This window comes from Accipiter gentilis, chromosome 16 (genome assembly GCF_929443795.1).
Source record: "Accipiter gentilis chromosome 16, bAccGen1.1, whole genome shotgun sequence".
NCBI lineage: Eukaryota > Metazoa > Chordata > Aves > Accipitriformes > Accipitridae > Astur > Astur gentilis.
Genome location: NC_064895.1, coordinates 30765671 through 30788579, shown reverse-complemented (window position 1 = coordinate 30788579; position 22909 = coordinate 30765671). Strand labels below are relative to the sequence as shown.

Genomic DNA, 22909 nt, shown 5'->3' with positions numbered 1-22909 from the left:
AGGAAAGCCCCGAGGCGACCGCCCGCCGGCAGCCGTGATGTCACGACGTGGCCGGGACCAGGGCCGTGACGCCACCGCGGAACCCGAGGCGGGCGTGACGTCACCTCCCCCGCCGGGCCGCTTTCCCGAGGCCCCGCCCCTCCCGCCGGGCCCGGCGGCCGGAAGTCGCGCGCGGCGCAGGCAGACGTGTCGGTAGCGGCGGCGGGGCCGGCAGCGCGTGGGTACCGGGGCGGGGGGGGGGTGCGTCCTGTCCCCGCTGGGGTCCCACGCGAGGCCCGGGGGGGGGCCGGCCGGGAGGGGCCCATACCCCCCCCGCCCCCAAGGGTCCCGTCGCGGGGTCGGCCCCGGGGTCTCAGGCGGGAGGGGCAGGCGGGGGGGACCGGCCCCGGGGTGGGGTGTGGGGTCCCCGCCGGGGGTGGGGGGGGCCTGGGTGTCCGGCCCCAGGGTGGGGGTCCCGTCGGGGGTGGAGGGGGCCCGGGGGATGACCCGACGCGGGGGGACCCGACGGGGGAGGCCCGAGGGTCCGGCCCCGGTGTTCCCGGCGGGGGGGGTGGCAGCGCGTGTGTCCCGTGTCCCGTCCCGTCGTCCCCCCCCCGCAGGATGATCACGGACGTGCAGCTCGCCATCTTCGCCAACATGCTGGGCGTCTCGCTCTTCCTCCTCGTTGTCCTCTACCACTACGTGGCCGTCAACAACCCCAAGAAGCAGGAGTGAGGGCACCCGCGGTGAGACACGGCACCGGCACCGGCACCGGCACCGGCACCGCGCCGGCACCACTCACCCCTCTTCCCCCCACAGGGCTGCGCCGAGCTGAGCCGCACAGTGCCATGGTGGAGCAGGGCCTGGCTGAGCACGGCCTCTCGCCCAGAGCGTGGTGGTGCCCGCCGCGGTGCCACGCTGAGGCGGGAGGCCGTGCTTCTTCCAAACAAACTTTAACGGAAACACGATAATACAAGAGGAAACCGTGTGATGTAAAAATATCTCCCGCCCGTGCCAGGTCCCTCCGCCGGTCCCGCGGGGAGGAGTGGGGCCATCCTGGGGTGGGAGTCCGCTGTCACCAAGGAGTGGGTGCTGCGGTGAGCCATGGTGAGACGCGTGAGCTGGCCCCGGCACCCTGGGAGATGATGGCCACACCTGGGCTTAGGCACGGTGCCACGCGAGCCAGCGGCTGTGCCTGGAGCCCAGCAGGGAGGGGGTTGAGCGGCAGAGCAGGTCCGGGGCCCCTGGTGCCGCCATGGCTCAGGCTCTGCGCTGGTGCAGCCTTGGTCTGGGGGGGCCGCAGCAGCTGTGGGGGGGTGCCCCGGCCCTGCCTCAAGCACAGGTGCAGACACGGTGCAGGCTGGCGGCGTGGGGCCCGGTGAGCAGCAGGGCCAGTGCTGGTGGCTGTGGTCAGGCCTCAGCGCAGAAGGAGAGGAGCTGCCGGTAGGAGCTGAGCGAGGCACGGGCTGGGTCTGGTGGGCACTGCGGTGTGGGAGAGCGGGGTGGAGAGGAGCTGCGGCCACGGGGGCCAGGGCAGAGGGGCTGGAGCCCCCTCCCCAGCACCGCGGCCCCTGGCCAGGGCCTGCAGGCACATGGCAAAGCAGGGCTGAGGTCTCCCTGCGCACACTGCAGCCCCCCCAATGCCACGGGGCCATACCTGGGGGTGCAGGCCCTTGCCCCCGCACAGGAAGAGTCCCTCGGTGCTCTGCACCCCCCCGGGGAGTGCGGGGGCCTCCTGGCAGAGTCCTGCAGGGACAGAGACTGGCGTCACCACTGGTGGGACACAGGCACGGGGCAGGCGGGTGCTCCCAGCGCCAGCAGAGCATAGGGCCAGGCCAGGGCATCCCCTGGGCTGCCTTTATGCACCAGCGCTGCCCCCACAACCCCCATGCCTGGGGGGGGGGTCGGGGTCCTAGGCCCCCGCACCCCCTCTGCCTCTTGCAGCATGTCAGGGGCTCCCAGGGGGTGCCAGTGCCCTCCGGTGCCAGGGTGAGCAGGGCCAGATGCAGGATGGGTGCTGTGGACCCCCAACCCTGTGCCAGACCCTGCCGGAGGGGATACTGCAGCAGCCCTGGCACCAGGGCTGTGCCGTGCCCTACCTGGCAGAGGCTGCGAGGCCCAGGGCCCGCCGTGGCTGTGCTTCCCGGCCCGGCAGGCTGCGGTGCTGTCAGCGTGGAGCCCCAGCAGGCTCTGGCCGGTCGTTGCCCCCTTCCTCCGCACAGGGATCCTGCTGGGGCGCAGGGGAGGCCCCCCCAGGCTGCGGAGAACCACATGCCGCTCCTGAGGGGGCTGCTGGGAGTGAGGGGCTACAGCCCCTCTCGGGGCTGGTGGATGCCGCTGGGGCGGAGGGTGCAGCTGCCGCCCCGGCGTGGGCACAGGCTCTGGGCTGGCTGAGGGACGACCCCATGCCGTGGGACGGTCCCATGCCGCAGCTGACGCCAGCACTTACCTGGGCTGCTCTGGGGCTCTCCTGGTGTCCAGCTTCTTCGGGAGTGCCTGCAGGGAGGGGAGGGTCAGTGCCCAGGAGGGGTGGTTGTCCCTGGTCTTGTGGGACCCCCCACGGCTGCTGGGGGTCCTACAGAACTGGACCCCTGCCACTAGTGGTGTCTGCACGGCTCAGAAAAAATGCACATGAGGCAAAAGCTCCTGGAAGAGCCCCACAGACCAGGAGTTTCAGCCCCAGAGATGGGCATCTCCACGCTCTTTAGAGAAGCCTCCCCAGCCAGCCTGGGCTGTTGGTGTGCAGTGCCCCACGTGCTCCAGGGGAGTCTGCCAGCTCCCAGCACAACCTGGGCCTGGTGTTCCCCCGGTATTCCTCAGCCCCACATCCCCCAGGCCTGGGTGGCAGAGTTATGGGGCAGACCCCTCCCAGGGCTCAGGGACCGCCAGAGTGGGGGTTCAGGGCCCTGCTGTTCCCCCAGGCTCCCCGCCCCAGGCCCTGCCGGTGCCCAGCAGTACCTGTAGCAGTGCTGTGCTGTGAGTAGCCGCTGGCTCTCCCACGCCGCGCTGGGCCTCCCGTGATCCGTGGCTGGTGCCAGTGCTGGGCGCTGCCCGGGCGCCCACCAGCAGGGTCCCTGTGTGACAAATGAGACAGAGCTCAGCCCATGCCAGGGATGCCAGGGATGTGCCAGTGTCGGCAAGGGGGGCTATGAGCTGCAGCAGGGGTACCGGCTGCCTGTCCTGGGCACACAGAACCGCTGCGGTGCAGATTGGCATGGCCTGGCCAAACCCTGCGTGCTGCTGCGGTGGGAAGTGCTGGGGCTGGTGCAGAGCCCTCACCGAGTTGTGCTGTGACTGGGCAGCTGCCTGGCCCACAAAGGCAGGGAGCTGACCCGGCCACAGCTGCTGGTTGTGCCCTGGGCAGCTGCAGCAGCCTCGGTGGCTGGTGGGCTGGGCACGGCAGGCACGGCGGCACTGCTCTGCCCGCAGTCTCCGTGCAGGCAGGACGTGGCCCACGCTGTGAGCGTGCAGGAGGGGCCAGGGCCCAGCGCGGCACAAGATGGAACAGAGACACAGACGCCCATGTGCTGGTGGTGCTAGCAGCAGCATGGAGCTGCTGCAGCTCTGGCAGGAGGAGCCAGGACCCCTGGCAGCCACACTGGCCTGCGGTGGCCGTTGGGGCTTGACACCTGCCCAGACCCACCCAGGCACAGGCTGGTGTGTGCCCAGGGCAGTGGCCCCCCAGCAGTGCTGCCTCCCCATGCTGCCACCTTTCCCTGTGGCTGTAGCAGCCATGCACTGAGCCCCCGTCCTGCACGAGACCTGGCTGTGGTTGTGTTTCCTTTTAGCCAGGAAAGCTGGGACAGAGCTGCTCGGTGGGGCTGGAACCCCACCACGGCACAGGCATGAGGCACAGCCCCAAAGCCGAAGAGCAAGAGGAGCCGCTTTGGCAGCTGCCAAAGTGCCAGCAGGGAGGACCATGACAGGCACTCGACAGCTCAGCATGGGGCCAGGACCGCTGGTGGGAACCAGAGTTGGAGCCAGAGGCAGCAGCACCAGACAGATGGCTTGATTGCTGCAGGACAAGGCTGTGGCTGAGGACTGGGGTTTGCGCCCGTGCTGGCACTCGGCAGTGGTGTGGGAGTCAGGCAGGGGCAGGCACGGCTGGGCAGGGTAAGACCACGGTGCCCTCAGCAAAGCCATAGGCAGCACTGGGCTGGGGAAGTAACCGATGCCACAAGGGCTGCAATTCATAAGCGGGGCCGTGCAGGCTGCCAAGATGGAGCAAGAGAAAGCTCAGGCGGCTGGAGGGAAGACGCAGAACCCTGCAGTCAGAGAGAATGGGCTGGGGCTGGCTGGGCAGCACCAATACGGAGGCCGGCAGCATGCTGGGCATGAGTCACCAGTACACCCAGCCACACTGATGGCATCAGACAGGATCAGCCCTAAGAGCACTTGCACACTGTCTGGCCGAGCTGGCAGCACTGACAAGCTTGTCCTGCGCCTACGGCAATCGCTCGGCAGCTGAGGAGGGGGACAGGGAAGGCGCAGCGTGCAGGCAAGGGTTGCTTTCCCTGTTAAACTGTCTTTATCGCAACCCAGGAGTTTTCTCCCTTTTACCCTTCTCGTTCTTTCCCCCATCCCATCAGGAGAGCAAGCAAGTGGGTGACGGCAGGGGGCTGAGCTGGCCCCCAGGGTGAAACCACAACAGTGTCCCCTGGGAAATGGACACCACGTAAAACGCCCGAGTAAGCCACAAACAACAGTGGGACTCCACAGCAAATGAGACCCTGTAAGGAGGAGCAGGCAGGAGCCAGGCTGTGGCAAAGTCTGGGTTGGGGCAAGTTTGCGGTGTGCCAAAGCACTCTCTGGGTGGTGGGGCTTTACAGGCAACAGTGGATGGTACCGGGGAGTGACAACTTAATCTTGGAATCATCACAACTGAAACGGTACAAGTTGTTGATGAACTCCAGCCAGCAAAGGCCAGGGCAGCTGAGGCTCCACAGACAAGAAGGTCACTAGGGGTCCTGCAGAGACACTCCCCCCTGCCCCCGCCAGCACTCGTGAGGCCTTGTGCAGAGCACAGCTCACCTCCGGGTTCCCCAGGGCTTGGCCGATGCAGGCAGGCTGGAGCAGGAGCTGTGGAGAGGACTGGGGCTGGAGCACGAGGTGTCTGAGGGGAGCCTGACAAAGCAGCCCTCTGGGAAAGTGGCTCCTGCGGCAGCACTGCACAGGCACAGGCTGTGCCCTCTCCTCCCGCACTCGCATAGAGACCTGCCCTTCCCCTCCCTGGCCCCCTTTTTGGGCACCACTGCTCCTCAGACATGGCAGCTGCCAGACAAGACCTGGCCCGGCAGTGCCCGTGGCTCTGCTGATCACTGGTGAGGGCTGCACCCCTGCAGCCGGCTGGGTAAACTCTCCACCATGTCTGCAGGGACACCGGTCCCGGCCACAGCCAGGGCTTGCTGGGTGGCACAGTGGAGAGACAGCAGGGCAGGGGGGGCCTAGTGGCCACCAGACAGCTTAGGTTTGTGCCATGCCAGAGGGCTGTGGCTGGAGCCCACCAGGAAAGGGGTCCCTTCCTGCAAGGCTCGGAGGAAGCAGCTGGGAGCAGGACATGTCTCTGACACTTGTCAGGGGCCCCATCTGAGCAGCAGGTCCTGGATGGGACATCCTCCTCCGTGTAACCCAGCCATCACCAGGGGACAGCTGTCCTGCAGGGCCACGGCAGGAGAGCAGCCTCCCCTCACCCTCGGGGCATGGCCAGTGGGGATGGCTGGGCATGATGTCCTGTCTGTGGGGACTGGCTCCTGCCTGTTCCAGATGGACAAAGATCTCAGCAGCACATGTGCAGGAACGGGAAGGATGGAACATGACTGGGGCACAGTGTCTTCATCCTGTGCCATCTAACCATCACCTCATCACACCTGGCTGGTGGCAGCTGGGGCTGAAGGCAGGATCTAGAGCATTCCTAGTTCCTTCCTGGCTGCCTGGGGAAGGAAGAGTCTGTGACAGCATCCTGGCACCACCCCAGGATGGGACCCCTGACCAGAGGGCAGTGGCATGGTGCTTGTAAGGCAAAGCCGTGGGGTCAAAGCATTCCTGGGCCACATTTCCCTGCGCAGACATGGCAGTGCCAGTGCTGCCAGGGCCCTCACGCTCAGAGCGCTGGCACCACTGGCTGAGGTGGCGGGGAAAACTGCTGCCAGCCAGAGCAGGCACACAGAAGGTCAAGCTGCCAGGTGCTGCTGGGGCAGGGAAGGAAGAGCCACATCCCAGTCCCACAAGCCAGGCAGCCGGGGTTCCACCAGCACGAGGGCACAGCATCCCACCAGGGACTTGGCTCTGCCGGTCACAGCTCCCCTTGCCGGATGAGGCCGTGCAGACAGCACCCAGCTACCACGCCGGCAGCCAGCAAGCGGAGAGTGCAGGCTAGGGAGGCAGAATGACGCTGATCCATCCCATGGAGACAGGCTCTTCCCCTCCAGCTCCACAAGGTCTGTTCCTGCTCACGCGCCCAACTATCACCGACTCCCCGGCAGCTGGGGATCGGGCCAGTGGGTTGCTCCCGCTAGCTCCGGGGTGGCTCAAGCATGCATGGCAGAAGGAACAGACGTTACAATGTGCCCATGAGAACATAAGCCTTTTATTTCCTCCCCACCACGTTCTCATGGCAGATAAGAAACAGTCACTACAAAGTGCTGGAAAGCAAACATGGAGGACGAAGCGACGCGAGAAACACAGGCGGAGCACGACAAACAAGCCGACAGTCAGAAACGCAGCAATCTCTCCCGAGAGCAGCACCAGTACACAGAGCCTTGACACAACGACAGCTTCAGAGTCACACCCAGAGTCACACAGGCAGCCCCCTCCGCCCCAAAAGCGGCCCCTCTCTCTCACACCTCTGATCTTTGGGCACTGGGATACTTCAGAGCATGGTGCTCACCAGCCTCCAGAGCCCCACAGCAGACTGGGGCTCCCAGTCCAGTCCCGTTTCCTCAGCTGGGGGCCTGTGGGACCAGCCCACAGAATAGCATAGGGCACTGGGGCTTCCCCCACCATCGGCCAGCCAGCTGCAGCTCTGAACCCCCAAGGGGCCTGGAGCAGCACTGCCTGCCCTGCCACAGCCTGCAGTGGTGCTGAGCCCCCTGCCCCATGGCGAGGAAGCCAGCATTGCCTTATTTTTGGCACCCTCCCGCTGCCAGAGTTAGGGTGGTAAGCCGGGGCCTTTCTCCTAGCTGTGCAGGCAGCTTGGCGCTGCGAGTTGGCCCCCACCGGACAGGACTCGCTGTGTGTTCAAAGCCCCCAGTGACTAATTACAGCTCTGCTAGCCTGCCTCACCATGACCACAGTCATATGCCATGATCGACTGCTGCTCAGCAGGTGCCTGGGAAGGGAGAAGGCACTTTGGTGTATCCCTGCAGGCCTTGGAAATGCTTTGGGAGCGGCTGAGGCCTCGGGAAGTTGAGTGGAGGTTTTCTGTGCTGGCTTCTCCAGAAGCCCCTTGGCCCCTGCACCACCAGTGCGGGAAGGGCCATCTTGCCCGGCAGCCCACAGAAGACAGAGTCCCTCTAATCTTGGTGCAACAGAAGTGGCAGGCAGCTTCTGCCCAGCCAGGGGCTGCCGAGCCGTTGGGCAGGAGCTCGGCTAGGCACCCTTGGTTCCCTGCAGAAGCTGGGCTGGAGGAGCCACGGGTCTTGCCGTGTGGCATCTGTCCTGACTCAGCCAGGGCTGCTCTGCTTGGGACACAGCACGGAGCTAAGCACGGCATCCAGGACCCTTCCGAGGGGAGGGGGCGGCGGTTCACACGCACTTCTTCCATGCAAACCCACTTTTATTACGTCAAAGCACACAGTTACGCTGGCACAGAGCTCTCCTCAGGGCTGTGGCTTCACACAGCAGCTCGACAGGTACTGGATCAAGCACACGAGAGGTCCCCAGCCCAGCTTACCTCTGCCCGGTGCTGGGGCTCTGGTGCTGCCTTTCTGAAGACTCTGGCTCACAGCAGCCGGACCCGAGGGCCTGCTGCAGCTGAAGGTGAAGCTGGGGGAGGCTTTGATCTGCGGCGAGTCCTGCTGGCTGCTGCCGCTCCCGCTGGTGCCATTGCTGAAGCTCCTCATGCGGGACAGGGCGTTATCGGAGGCTGAGGTGGGAAGCCCGCTGGAAGGGGATGAGAAAGAGGAGGCTCAGCCTGGCTCTGTGGGGAGGGGGTCCCCCCACCGGCCACCTCTGCGCACCCCCATTCCTTCCCAGCCGGCTCTGCACCAGTCCTGCCATGCGGGTTCGTCGTCTCCAGCCCAGGCACTGAGCGTTAGGCTGCTGATGCTGCAGAGACACCATCTCTGTCAGACCCCTGGACTCTTCCCCAGCGGTTGGCAGGCAGCAGGGGACAGGAACAGAGCCCATGTCACAAGGGGATGTCCCTGAGCAGCAGCAGACCCCAGTCCCCCACACTGTACATCGCTGTCCCGGCAACCTTGGTGCAACAGCATGGTTTCAGAGTTCCCACTCCCTCACCCCCAGTCCCAAATCCATCCCAGTCCAGCACTGGACCAGACTGGGGAGGAGGAGAACCAGAAGAGATGCTGGTTCTCTCTGCAGGCAGATAACCACTTCCCAGGTTACTGGGGCAGGTAAATCCCAAACAGCTTTACCCTGCAAGGTTGCGTGCCCCCCTGGCCTGACGATGACTTGGAGCTGAGGCCCCTTCACAAAGCAAACTCTGCAGGGACAAGCACGGACCCCAACAAGGTAGGAAAGCAAGCAAATAATTGGCTTCATTAGCTGCAGGGTAACTCACTTGGAGTACATTTATCATCTCTAATTGACGTTATCCTGCAGTTCTTGAACACTCAACCTGGCAGGCGCTTACGTGGAGCTCCTGGGGGGGGTCCTGGCACCTCCTCTCCTCCGTGGGCCCCCGCCTGTGCCCTTCATGCCCCGCACATGCTTCAGCATCCAGGCTCGCAGGTTGCTGAGGCAGCTATGCTCTGACAGGACGATCCGGGGCCAGGGATTGCACTCTGCCATGTCCAGTGCTGCCACAGCCAAGGCTCTCCCGACCTGCAAGAGGCAACTGGTGAGAAAGGCCTCGAGAAAGAGCAGCAACTCTAGGACTTGAGGCAGAAAAAACAAAGGAAGAAAAGAAAACCCAACCCCAAATTCCAGACTACCCCCCTGAGCTCATTTCAACTCCATTACAGACTCCGATCGAGCTCCCTGGTGGGAGGAGTGTTCCCACAGGAAGTCTCTAGGTGCACAGCACGGACGCAGGGCCAGGGCGAGTCAGGCACCCACAGACACCAAGACCTGCTGCCTCTTGCTGCAGGCATTAGACAAGCAGGCAGCCCTACACTCAGCAGGGAGGGACCAGGGACCACATGTGTCAGCAGTGGTGCGAGATGCACAGGGACAACCCTGGGATGCCCCAGAGGCTGAGGGCAGAAGCCTCCAGTCCAGCCAGAGGGCAAAGCATTTTGGGGCTGGGGCTAGTGGTGGGGGCAGTCACAGACGGTCCCGCATACTGGTGTGGGCTGGGATGAACCAACAGGTTACGGCACTGACACTGAGAACACCCTGCCTCTCACACAGCTCTCCAAACCCGCACCACGGACTAGCGCAGGAGTTGCGCTGTTTTCATGGGGACATACAAGTGCAGAAGCAGGAGAGAACGTGAGAGTTTCTTCCTGGGAGCTGAAAGTCCTGCCTGCAGCACCCAGGGCAGGGGAGGGCTGTGCACACCCAGCCGCTCTGCCGCTGGGCATCCCCTTACCTGCTCAAACAGTTCCACAGTGTATTTGGAGGGGAAGGCAGGAGGGGGCGGCGGGCTGGCCCTCCCGTTGTCGTGGCAGGCCACGGGGATGCTGTTCACTGAGCGCCCCGTGTTGTAGTTGCACTCCAGTGTGTAGCTGTGAAGCACAAGAAAGCCCACGTTACCTGATGAATCCACCGCTGCCCAAGCACAGCAGCACTACTGCTGCCTCTTAGAAGACACTCTGTCCCCCAACCCTGGGAGGGAAGGCTCCCCTGGGGAGTCTGGAGAGAAGACGTGGCTCCTGTCATTGAGCCGCAGCTCTTGCTGCGACCTGCTTCACGTGCACTGCATTTTCTCGTCTGCTGAGGTAGGAATAAAGGAGGTAAAAAAATCAACATTTGGCCATCAGGTGGAAGTCAGTGGTGTGCTGAGGACAGGAGAGGCACTTGTGTCACAGGTCAATGAACTGGACTCTGAAATCAATGCCAAAGAAAGGACTGGCTAAGGGGCAGGTGGAGAGCAGGAGTGGCCAGCTATTGCTGAGCACTGATCTCCCAAAGTGCCAGTGTACCCACCTCTTACCTTAAATCAACAGTCAAGGCACCCAGAGCTGCTAGGGACACCCCAAATGCTTTTCAGGGTGAAGCGACTACCAAAAGATGTTCTCTGGTTATCCTAAAAGGGTCTACAGTCATCCCTGGTGAGTTCGTGCTTAAGGACAGGGCAAGAGGTTCACAAAGGGCACAGGAGAATGGGTGGCACATCATTCCCCAGGAGCAAAGCCTCAAGCGGTACCGATTTTCTGGCAATGAGACACTGGACCATCGACGTGGCACAGACTGCAGGACTTCAGGGAAGGGGCAAGAGAGTCACAGGGCCATCTTTGTGTCTCTCTACTTCCAGGGAAAACCCAGTGAGAAGTCACTGGGACAGAGTGGTGGGTGCAACACTGAAGGTCTGTGCCTCCGAGCCCTGTGCAGAGGAGCAGCCTGGTGTGCTGCCAGCAGAGCTGGGAGCGTGCAGTGGAAAGGAGATCAGTGGTGGAGGAGGGGAGGGAGGTGCGGGCTCGGACGTGCTGCACAGCCAATGCGTGGAGCTGAGGGATTTGCAAAAACACATATGGCCAGGATGTGTATCCTGATAGTTTGCAAACTGATAGCGGGAGTGTGTGTAACGAGCACAGGGAAGTGGGAACTCTCAGAGGAAACTCAATAAAACTGGCAAAGGCGAAGCCTTGTAGGGAGATTGGTGTGAGGGAGGTGTTAAATGGCCCAGCTGCAGGGGCATCCCCCACAGCCTGTTGACGGGAGAAACTTGCCTTCATCTGCCGCAGCATGCCGATGCTGTCCTGGCACCCACAGGGCTAACCAGCATGGCAGCTCAGTGGGCTTCAGAGCCGTGGGCTCCAGCCACTGGTTCCCAGGCTATCACCGTAGGGCCAGGGGCCCTTCCCTGTGTGCACCCCCCAAGCTGCGGAAGGGCTGGAGAAGGGGCCCCAGATCACCCCTCTCCAGAAACAGAGGGTCCTGTAGCCCAGCACAGCCCCCTCCTTGCTTGCTCCCAGCCCTGCACTGCCCATTCTACGCCCCAGCAGCTTGGTGCTGGCACTTTGCAGACAGAGCAGGGAGGGAGGGGGGACTGACAGACAGACTGACAGTCTTCTCTGGCTGCCAGGGCAAGGTACCATGCAGGGAGCAAGGCAGGAGCTCAGCTCAGGGGGCCAGAGCAGGGCTGAGCCTCGTTAAACCGAAATAGCAAAAGATTGGTGCCCTGGAGCCACGATACTACAGTGATGTCAACCTTGCCTATTAATGACAACAATGACCAATTTTCTTTAAAAAATGCCAAATCCTGAATACATGCCTGGTTGGAGAGTTGGACTTTGTCTGGGCTGACATTGCCAGCTGGCTGAGACTTACCAATCTCCCCCTGAGTGGGAGCCAGAAAGTAGAAAGCACACACCAACCTCCCAAGGAACTTGCCGCACACTTCCAGCACTGCAGCACAGTCAAGAGGTGCCTCATCTCCTCATCAACCCAACGGGATGCCTCCTGCCTGGGGGGGCTATTCCAACACAGGCATCGGGGGTGGGCACTGCTGGACCTCATACTTACAGACAAAGAAAAACTGACTGGGGGTGTGCAGGTCAGGAGCAGCCTTGGCTGTGGTGACCATGTAATGCTGGAGCTCAGCAGCCTGAGAGAAAGGAACAAGGCAAGAAGCAGGATCACAGCCCTGGACGTAGGGAGAGCAGATTTTGCCTTTTCAGGGATCTGCTTGGAAGAGTCCCCAGGGACAGGGCCCTGGTGAGGAGAGGGGGGCCAGGACAGCCGATTCGTTTTCAGGGCTCACCTCCTCCAACTCCAGAACAGCCCATGCAGATAGGTGGGAAGTCAAGTAAAGGTGGCAGGAGACCTGCATGGATGAACACAGAGCTCCCGATTGGACTTGGATAAAAAAAAAAAAGGAATTGCACAAGAGTTGGAAGAAGGGAGAGGTGACCTGGGAGGGACACAGATGCTGTCTGAATGGGCAGCGATGGGGCTAGGAAAGCCAAAGCCCACCTAGAACTGAATCTGTTGAGCAATGAGAAGGGCTACAAGGCAGCTTCTAGAGGTGCATCAGTAGCAGAAGGAAGACAAGGGAGAGTGTGAGCCAGCTGCTGACTGGAGCAGGGGCCAAGGTACTCCATGCCTTCTTCACCTCAGTCATCACTGGCAAGCAGCTCAGCACACCTGCACAGCTGGGACACCACAGCTCCATGGGACCCGGCAGTACGCCCTCACGGGTGCCAAGGGAGGTGGCTGACATCCTGGTGAGGCTGCTGCCAATTATCTCAGAGAGGTCCTGGTGACCAAGGTGGGTCCCAAGGACAGGGAGAAAGCAAACGTCACCTCTGTTTTCAGAGCCAGGCACCCACAGACTGGTCAGCCTCACCTTGATCCCCAGGAAGATGATGGGGAAAAGAGTCCTGGAGACCCAGGAAGGACAGAAGGTGTCTGGGACCAGTCAGCAGATTTACAAAGGAGAAATCATGCATAACCACCCCAGCAGCCTTTGATGATGTAATGGCCAGCTCCGAGGCCGAGGGAGAGCCCTGGGCAATGGCTTATGGCTTTGGACACCATGTCCCACCCCACCCTCGCAGGTGAGCAGATGAAGGACAGGCAATGCCAGGGAATGGGGAGGTGGCCTGGACGCTGGCTGATGCGCCTGGCTCAGAGCCCAGCTGGAACCCCAGCACTGGCGGTGTGCCCCGGGTCAGTACCGGATATCAGGATGCTGAGCCCCTTCACTGGTGCCCGAGGTGCCAAGGCAGCATGTGCCCCCAACAAGACTGCAGAGGATGCAGAGCTGGGGTTGATGCTCCAGCGGGTCATGCTGCCCTGGGGAGGGACTTGCCAGGCTGGAGGAGGGGGCAGGGAGGGACCTCCCCACTTTCCCACCGGGAAAAGCAAAGTCCTGCTGCAGGGAGGAATAACCCTGGGGCCAGCTGGGGGAGAACAGCTCCACAGAGACAGACCTGGGCGTCCTGCTGGGCACCAAGTTTTGTAAACTGACCCCAAGGACACTAACTGGGGTCTGCCCTTCTTCCAGTTTCTCTGTTTGCTGTCTTACTGTGTTCTTTATTCCAAGCTTTGACCTCTCTCCACCCTCAGCATTTTCAAGGTGGGGAAAAAAAACCTAATGGCTTTTAAGGTACCTGATGAATACCTGCACACGGCACCCGGTTACTCTGTGTGTGTCTGTCACACAATGTGATGTGTGCTAGAAATTCTCCTGTGCTCAGCAGGGTTGAGAAAAAATATAAAAGAAATCATCTCTTAAGTATTGCTTCTATCCCCCAGGAAGTCCTGGAGCCCTCCAGATCACTGGAGGGTGTTGGGGAATTACTTCCTGATATGGGTCTACGGGTGCTGGATGGGCCACCCAGGGGTGATGCACAGCTGGATCATGGACAAGGAGGAACTTGTCAGCTGGGGATGTGATAATAAACATCACCCTTGTCTGTAGTGACTGTGAAATAGTGGAGTTCATGATCCTGAAGGGAGGAGAGCAGCAGAGCAGACTCTGGGCCTCAGAAGAGCAGATTTCAGCTAATTCAGTGCACCAGTAAGGGGGATCCCACTGGAGACAGTTCTGAAAGACAAAGGAGCTTAGGAAAGGTGGCAGTTTTTTGAGGACAGCATCCTCCAATTGCAGGAATGGTCCGTCCCTGCACTCAGTGAGATGCACAGATAGGCCAGGAGATCAGCTGGCTGCTAGTGAACTCATGATGGAGCTCCAGTGCAGAAAGCAGCGGGTGGGGTGGGAGGATCGCTCTGCCTGGAGATGAGGCTCCAGGAGGAAAAGCACCAGAATTGGACAATAATCAAGTTGGGTCATGTTTCTCAGGAGATTCCCATGTGAGCCCATGGGCCCTGAGGGGCAGCACCCAAGGGTGCCAAGGGGCTGCTGAGGTCCTTGTGGGGCTCCTCTCAGTCATCTGTGGAAGATGACGGGGAGTGGGGGGTGGTTCCTGATGGGTGAAGAAAGGCAAATATTGCATCTGTTGTCGCAAAAGACCAGCCAGGGACCAAGCGGCTGGTCAGCCTCCCCTCGGTCCCTGTGAAATCACCAAGTGAGTGCTCCCAGAGCACGTTTCCAGAGGCAGGAAGGAGAAGAGGGTGACTGGGAGCTGCCAGCTAGGATTGCTTGCATCTGTCTGACTGCTCAGAGACAGCTCATCTTGCTAACACCGCAGAAAACCAGAGAGTCTTCCTCCCCATCCAACGTGCCTGTACAGTACCGCGCAGCACGGGCAACAAGAGAACTCCAGACACCAGCAGAACCCCCACTGTGTTTTGTGATATCGCTGTTGGATTAACCATGGGCTGTTCCCTGCCAGCCACAGCAAATGGGCACAGAGCAAACTACAACAGGAACCTGAGCCTAAAAAACTCGTGTATTTGTTACTGCAGGGTTGGTTTTAGCCGAATTAGCAGGCTCTCCGACCCAGCCCTGTGGCCAGGCACAGAGAAGCAACAGAGTGCACAGCAAGTGCTGAGGAAAAGGGGGAAAGAAAGGAGCCAAGGGTCAAGGGTGCCACCATCACTGCGGGCAGCCTGGTCCTACACCAGCCTAAGCCAGCAAAATGAAACTGCACCCACAGAGAGCAGCTGTTCACAGGAGAAGGGGTGCAGAGGTTTCTGGGGGAAGTCCAGGGCCAGTAGGAAGCCTGGTGCTGCTCCCACATTTCCTCAAACCGCAGATTCCTGCGGAATGCGGCATCTTCTAAAGAAGCATTATACACTTCTTGCACTTTTTCCTCAGCATCTGCATCTGGCCACCACTGGGGCCAGAAGAGGGTAAGACAGGCTGTTGGGCTGATTGCTTCAGCCGTTTTTATGTTCCCAGCAACCACAACAAACAGGCCAAAAATATCCCACCCCTTGTTGGAGAGGCACATGTGGCTGCTACAGGTCACACGAATATCCTCAACCCACAGAATCACGGATTGCTTGAGACTGGAATCTTGCATGGCAATCTTGCATGCAAGGTCTAGGGAAGCTGAGCCCATTACAACTGAACAGGTTTTAATTACAGCTCATTACAAATATAAACATCTGGGAAAGAGGTGAATTCCTCCTGGAAAGTGCTGCACAAGCAGCTCTACAACAGTGAGGACAAGAAGCCAGAGCAGCTGCAGGAGGGATGTGAAGGGACAGGAGATGCAAGAGGAGGAGGAGTCAAACGCGGCAGTAAACTGGCACAGCCGGGTCCTGGCCTCTGCCTACACCGAGCACCTAACACTACTCTTGGCCAGTTCCAACCCCACCAGAGAGCCGCGCAGGGCACAGCTGACCCCACAGAAGTGGTTTCAACTTTCCTTAACATCCTGCCTCTAGGAAGACCACACCCTTCCAGGACAGAGGGGAACTGGGCCAGATCAGCTGGGATGGACATTTAGCAAGTGAGCAGAGGTTTGCCTACCTGTGGATGATCCCCAAGGCTTTGTAGACGGCCACTCGCCCGCTGCCCTCCTTTGACTGCCCATCCCGTTTGTCTTTGGCGTACATGTTCTTCTCCGAGAAATTACAGCCCGTGAAGTCAAAGTGAGGTGAGTTCAGGGAGATGAGTTTGGGGAACAGCATGTTCTCCACCTGCGATGTACAGAAAGGAACATGGGTGACTTTGAGGAGAGCCCTTGGCTGTTTGTCCTGCTCCAGCACTACCAGTGCCAAGCTCTGGGATGCACTGGGCTGTTGGCTGGGCCCACCCTGCTCAATTCCAGAGTCTCACATGCTCCAGCCCTGCCCGGGGGATGCTGCCCACCCCTGCCTGCCCCCTGCCCATCCCCAGCAGGAAGAGGCAGCAGCTGGGCTCTCCTGACAGCCTGCTCATGGAGGCAGAGAGGAGGGAGCCCAGCAGCACAGCTCTCCCCCACCCTCTCATCCCTTAGGAGAAGGGGGGTAGCTTTTCTGTCCTCCCCACACCAGCTGCCAGGGAGAAAGCTGAGACCTGCTGCAGCTGCCCCAGTCACAGGCCCCGGGAGGGGAAAGGGAGAGCAAACCCCACCAAGCACCAAAAGCAGAGAGGGCAGCCAGCTCTGCACCCCAGCCCCTGTCCCGACAGGGTGTGACAGAGACATGCCACCCCCTCTCCCAGCAGTGGGAGGGAGCGTTTGGGACCCTGGAGATGGGGCAGAGCTGTGAGGGTCCCAGCCTGCTCCAGCACCTCTGTACTCCTACTCCCTGCCCTCACCTGATCGTTTTCATCACTGAAACTGTTGCCGTACATGAAGCAGCCGCGCTTGGAGGCGTGCCCATGGAGATCAACGTAGTAGGCCAGCCCACTATCCTGGGGCAGGATGGTTTCGGGGAGAGGTGCTGGTGGAGGCCTCCTGGCTTCCTCCTCACAGTGCTCCGCGGTGTGGCTTGAAGGGAGGATCCAGACAGCTTGGTCCTTGCCACCCAGCTCGGTGGCAGGCACTCCCGAGAGCCGGGGTTCCTGAGAAGGGCTGAAGTATGTGCTGGCACGCCAGGTGCTGGGTGAGTTGCGGAGGTTATTGGCTTTCTCCAGCTCCGACAGGGCTGCCTCCGGGGACGGGGTGCTGTTGCAGATGGAATGGTTGGAAGATTTTGTGCTTAATGAGCTGGTGCTGAGTGGGGAGACATATGTCCTCCAGTCAGGAGAGCCCGGAAGGACGCGGCTGTGAACGTGGTGGTAGAGGAGGACAGCTTTGGCCCCGTACACTGCGGGGTGCAGCTCAGCATCAGGGTTGAGATACTGGCGGTTCAGGTTTACCCCACGGGAGTCAGTTCTATGGAGAGAGCAGAGGAGATATGAGGTCCTTTGCACAACGCCGTCCATTCTGCCAAGGCAGATCTGACCTTAACTCAAAACGGCCGAGGCTTTGGGCTCTATCCTGGAGCACAACTGACCAAACCATCCCCTCATGGGCAATGGACTCTACCCCAAAGCAGCTGAGAACCTGTCTCCTGGTGTGACACTTGCCTCAGCAAGGCAGAGCCCTGAGTGATCTCCCTCCCTCCTCCCTGAAGCTGGCCTAGGGAGAGCAAGGACAGGACAGCATCCGAGTGCCTCAAATGCACAGGGCAGCATTGCTTACCCAAGCCAGAAAGCCCTGATCCAGGAGATGACCTATGCAGGCAACAGCAGCCCCAAGCCCTTGCCACAGATCCCGGAGAGTAGCAGGAAGAAGTTGCTGTAGCCTGCAGGCCTCGGCTCATTTTACAGATGCAGAATCTTGGGATTGTTCCTCCCAGCCACCACGAAATGCACAACAGGCTCCAAACCAGAAGAAAACAGCTCAGCCTGGACCCCAGTGAAGCTGCAGCTGCAACCTGGGCTCACTCACCGATAGTGGCCCCGCACCACCCCGTCAGGGTTCAGCATAGGAATGAGTTTAAAGACGAACATCCGCCGCAGCATCTGGGCACGGGGGTCCTCCTCCCGCAGGATGAAGTCCAGAAAGCCGTTGAAGACAAAGCTGGAGGGTGTTTCCCCTGGGTGGACTCTGCTGCTCAGGAAAAACACCTGAGGGTAAAAAGACAGGGACAATGGGCAGGTTCCTGCCTGCCCCAAGATGCTGCAATGGCTTAGCCGAGGGGCCAAGCGTTCCCTGGGGCTCCCCCCTCTGCACCACAGCCAGGCACCATGCTGCCCAACACGCAGCTAAGGTCTTTATGTGGAGCAGACAACTAGGTACTGGGTGCAGCAACACAACAGTTTTCAGTGGCTTCTTTGCCCAGTGCCTCCCCTAGGTCCTACTTGGAATAAGGTTATCCCTGTGTGAGACTAAAGGGACAGAAGCCCCGCAGCCTGCTACCAAGAGAAACCAGAGCATGGGCGGCACAGGAGCAGAGATGCAGAAGCGCCCCAGGGAAAAGCCCCAAGTGATCCCACAGAGCAGGAATGAGCTCGAATGCAACGACAACATAAAGCACCTCCTGAAAAACCCTTCTCATGGTGAGAGCTTCTCAGGAAGAGATGCATGTGTGGTGCAACCCAGCTGCCCATCCCAGCTCTGTCTGGTCACAGAAGGAGCTCCCTGCCCATCCCTGTTCCCAGCAGGCAGGGCCCACCTACTGCAGCAGGGGCTGACACCCCAAATACAGACCTTCCATCAGCTTCTTCACAGCTTAACAGAACAACAGTGTTAAAAGGACAGAATAAAACTCCTAGGAAATGAGACCCTAATTTTTGCCCTGAGGAACAGGCGTGTGGTGCTACCAGAGGGCATTTCGAGGTGCTGAGTAGATGCTCTGGGGCTCCTGGCAGGCAACCAGTTCCCACACCTTGATGCAGGATCTCATAGACTCTCTACTCCCCACGCTCCAGCCCTCCAGGACATGACATTTTTCAAATAACAGATGTGAGGGTGGCAGTAAGGCCCTGACACACAGGCCACCACACACTGCTGACCATGCTTGCTGTCCCCAACACAGCCCCAAAGCCAGTGGCGGCAGCTCACCCTCTTCCCTGCAAAGCGGCGTGGCCGGGGAGTGGTAGTGTCTGGGAAGAGTTTGTCCAGCCGGGGCTCCCGTTTCTCCAGCATGCCGTGGCATGAGGTGACAGTGAGCAGGTCCACTCGCAGCTTGTCCAGGGAATGGCAGAGCAGCTCCCGGTGGTAATAGACAGAGTCGAGGGGGCTGCAGGGCAAGGAGAAACACTCAGCCAGCCTGCCCCAGTCAGCTGGGAAGGCACGGGTCGGAGCCTTCCCCACCACGGAAGAAAGCAGGCTGGCTGGGGCAGCTGCCATCCCAGCTGAGCATGCTGCTGGGCTGTGGACTGAGGGACAGGGCGCCGAGCCTTGCCGTGGGCAGCTGCGGGAGATGCCTTCAAGGAGCGAAGGGGGCTCCCAGCTGGGCAGGGGACACTCTCCGCACCTACAGCCCTGAGCTCTGCCTCTAGCTGCTTGTCCAGGACGGCGTCCCTGCTCGCTCTGCTCCCTCTGCTCCCCAGGAGTTCAACAGCCCTAGCCTGACCAAAACCGCCAAACCCTCTCCTGCTGCCTGCAGGCACCCATGGCTGAGCTGGTCACTGCCAGCTCCCCTCGGAGTACACCTGGATCACGAGGAGGATTCCTTTGGAGGAAAAAGTGGTGGTTCAGGGCCTGGGGTCATGCTGCCCGGCCCCCTCCATGGCTGTGGAGAGCAGTAGGAGAGCGGCTCCTGCACAGCCAGACCCAGCAGAGGTACCTGTGGCCGTCAGGTCATCCCACCGTGGCAGCACAAGACTACTATGGCGGGGAAATAAACCCTGGCTGGCAAGAGGGGCTGGCCACCTCCAAGGGCGTCATCTGGGATGGGCAGGGGAGGCAACAGCCCCCTGTCCTTTGGGAGCCCACTGTGGCCAAGGCAGCACCCAGCAGCAGCGAGATGTGTGCAGGGTCACCAACAGCCTGGGCACCAGACAGCCTGCCGGGTGCTGCTGCAGGACCAGCCTCCGGCCTCGGACTCGGGCATTCAATGTCATGATTGTGTGTGACCCACCTGCGTGGCATGGAGATCCCTCCTTGCCCTGTTGATGGCCCCACCCAGGCCCCCGGCAGCTCCCGCTGTGCTGAGGGAGCCGGGGCCTCCTCCGGGATGGTTTGGTTGGGACCACCCAGCCCTCCCATGAACCCAAGGGGCTCAGGGCCCTTGCGTCAGTAGGTGAGTTTGACCCATGGAGACTATGATATAGTGCCATCAGAGCCTTGCCAACTGACTGCCAGATTTTGACATTCTTATAGTTCTCTGTTGCATGACTATTTAAGAACAAACTCCTTTCAATAAGCCATTGCTCAGCCCTTGTCTAAGAAAAGGTATTTACAATCCCAGCCTGGCGGCACGGAAACTCTCTGGGGCCAGGAGGGGCTGCAGGGCAGTTATCTGCAGAGGCACCTGAAAACTGACTCTGTCCTCCTCAGCCAGGCGTTTTCTCCTCTGACTTTCAAGAGAAATCCTTAAGATCAGAGGAGCTTCCTAGCACCATCCACAAAGAGCCCAGAGCTGAGGCTAGCTCTTGGCAGTGAGATCTCCCTCTGTGACAGCAGTTGCAGAGGAAGGGAGCAGTGGGAGAGAGATGCCCGGACCTTCCTGCAGCCAGGAGGTGGAAAGCAAACGAGATCTTGGCTTCCAAGAACCCCCTCTCGTTAAACCAAGGGCTGCAGCTCTGTTACAGCCCCTCCTCAAGCCTCTTCTGCCTGATGGGAACTTGCCCTTAGGAATGCTAGTGGGATCTGGTCCGAAGCAATAAAGGCCGCTCTGGAAGCCCCTCGGAAGCATGTGCTTAGGAGCTTGGCGGGAGCTGCTGCAGCTGCCCCTGCAGAGCTAGGGCCCAGAGGAGCAAGCATCAGGCAACTACCAGGGGGCAGTGGGGGGCACGAAGACACATACCCCCCTCCACCTTCTACCCCACTGCAGCGAGAGCTAGATGACACTGCACTTTCACAGCAGGGGCAAAGCCAAGCGGGCGAGGGCCGGGAATGGGGTGGGGGGGTGCGCACCTGCTGGGAGACATGTGCCTGCACTCCTGGAAGCGGCCATCCAGCTGCGCCAGCATCTCCTGGCACTCCGTGTAGGAGAAGGGGTAGCAGAAGGCAAAGTAGGTGGTGGCACCACGGTGCTCCAGGAAGCGGTGCACGAAGGACAGCACAAACTGCGTCTCCACCATCTGGGACAGACACAAAGCAGAGGCTGAGCAAAGGGACAACCCGAGGAGCAGCCAGCCGAGGGCACACAGAGCCACCTCCCAGGCACAGGTCAGGCAGCCACGGCCACCACAGGCCCCACGGTTCTCCTCCAGCACTGCCACGCTGGTTCTCTCATGTATCAGGTGGTACCTGCAGCTGCTTGCCCTTCTCTAACTGCATGGGAATCAAAGCTGTGCTCCCTGCAGATCCCAGCCTGCTTCGCTCAGATCCCCGAAACAGCACGCTCTTTCCTACAAAGCCTTTGGTTCCCTGCTTGCCCTGCCACACAGCACTCGGGTCTCTGGAGCAGTGCCAAAGCCTCGGCATATGCCTGGCTCTGGGGCAGAGCTGTCTGGGAAACCCAGGGTTTTCCTTCTAGTCCTCATACCCACCCGCCAGCACTCTGAGACAGAACAATAACTACTCTATTTCAGCACACTTCACAAAGTTAACGAGTGCTACAAAGCTCAGGTGTATGTTGTGTCTCTCCCTGGTGCTGGCATGGGCCAAATCAAGCGTCATCTTGTCCTATGTCAGGGGATGGGAGATTCTCTCTGGCCCCTGTTCCATGGGGCAGAAGCGGGGGGGGCATGCTGGGGGGCTTGCTGCCTCCCCACAGCAGTATGCACAGAGCAAGGACAACCCAGAGCACCTGCAAGTGACTCTCCCCCAGGCAGCTCCTACCCAGACCGAAGACAGAAAATGCCACGACCAGCAAACTCCTGTTTGAGGCCCAAACGGCTTAGTGGGGGTGTGAGAGTCAACCTGCTGCTATGGCTCTTCCTGCTGGTTTCAGTTCCCTGGGCTCTCGTCCCACTGCCCTGTGGCCAGCACCGCTCCCCTCGCAGGGGCATCAGCAACCTGAAGTCGTGTGGCTTGCCACAAAGAGCCATTTACTGGCCACTCCAACAACTGATGAACAGGAAGGGGAGCACCAGGTGTGCTTTGAGAGCAGTTCTGTGGCTACCCCTGCCATGCAACAGGGAAATCGCCCAGCAAGAGCCCACACCCCAGCCCGAGCTGGCCAGCAGAGAAGAGAGCTGCTGGGTCCTCTGCTCCTGAGTGCTCAGCCGCGGGAAGGGGCTTCGTCACTAACCCCCCTGCCCCCTCCCCTGGCCCTGCCAAAGTACAAACCAGCCGCTCACCTGCGCCATCCTGCCCTGCCACGCAGGACTGGAGATCACCCCGACCTGGTAAGTGAGGGGTGTTTGTGCCCCAGAGATGCCCCCCCAACCCTGAACAAAGGGTCCTCCTCTCCCTACCTGTTACTGCCCTTCAGCCGACCCCCCCCACCCCCGGCAGAAGCCCCCATCCCCGGTGCCCCTACCTCGAAGCTGGGCCGCTCGCGGATGCGCTCCCAGCGGGGCCGCACGGGCAGGGTCCGCACGAAGGGGGACATGCCCTGGGAGTACAGCCGGCTCTGCTTGTTCATGTTCAGGATGTGCAGCTTGATCAGCTTCCCCGGAGCCCCCCCCCGCACGCTGAAGTAGAACCAGGACCTGGGGAGGGACCGAAGAGCCGGGTCAGCCCCTGACCCCACCGGTCCCCCCTCTCCCCAGACCACCTCCGGCCCCACCAGCCTCTCAGATCCCGGGGCTGGGGGAACAGACCCCATAAGCCCCCCCCGGGCATCCCTGACCCTGCTAGCTGCCCCTCAACCCCGCCAGCCACCCCCCGCGCCGTACCGTTACCTGTTGCCGTTCTCATACTCAGTCTGGGCGCAGTCGGGCCGCGTCCAGACGTTGAACTCGTAGTCGGCGGCGGGGAGAGCGGCACCCCAGACCGCGGGGCCGCCACCGCCCCCCGCCCCGGGCGGTTCTACCTGCTCTACGTGTGCCAGGTTGCCCGAGTCGAAGCGGGAGCTGAAGAGCAGCCCGCCGCAACGGATCTCCATGGCTGTCGGGCCGCCGCGGCCCCGCTCATCTCACCGGCCCGGCCCGGCCCGCCACGCCGCTTAGCAACAACAACGCGCACGCCCATTGGCCCACCGCTCCCTAGCAACGTACCCGCCCGTTGGACGGCGCCTCGGCAACGAGAGCCCTAGCGCGGTTAGG

At 60.9% G+C, this 22909-nt stretch overlaps 2 protein-coding genes across 3 annotated transcripts; one reads left to right on the top strand and one right to left on the bottom strand.

Moving 5' to 3' along the window:
• OST4 (oligosaccharyltransferase complex subunit 4, non-catalytic) lies at positions 1-962 on the top strand. The gene is made up of 3 exons (XM_049818422.1): positions 1-217; positions 600-725; positions 799-962. Exon 2 carries the CDS (start codon positions 601-603, stop codon positions 712-714), a length of 114 nt encoding a protein of 37 aa, XP_049674379.1. The 5' UTR covers positions 1-217; position 600; the 3' UTR covers positions 715-725; positions 799-962.
• An 83-nt stretch (positions 963-1045) lies between these two features.
• Positions 1046-22906, bottom strand: AGBL5 (AGBL carboxypeptidase 5). Of its 2 annotated transcripts, none has more exons than XM_049818383.1 (15): positions 22547-22906; positions 22183-22354; positions 20670-20836; positions 18651-18828; positions 17535-17713; positions 16418-16976; positions 15647-15816; positions 9692-9827; positions 8792-8982; positions 7871-8079; positions 2938-3053; positions 2429-2475; positions 2079-2236; positions 1637-1725; positions 1046-1461 (listed from the first exon to the last, which is right to left on the bottom strand). In XM_049818383.1, exons 1-15 carry the CDS (start codon positions 22747-22749, stop codon positions 1390-1392), a joined length of 2646 nt encoding a protein of 881 aa, XP_049674340.1. In that variant the 5' UTR covers positions 22750-22906; the 3' UTR covers positions 1046-1389. The 2 variants fall into 2 exon arrangements, with proteins under 2 accessions (XP_049674340.1, XP_049674341.1); XM_049818384.1 differs by having other exon boundaries at positions 22541-22642.
• Between the last annotated feature and the right edge of the window lie 3 nt (positions 22907-22909).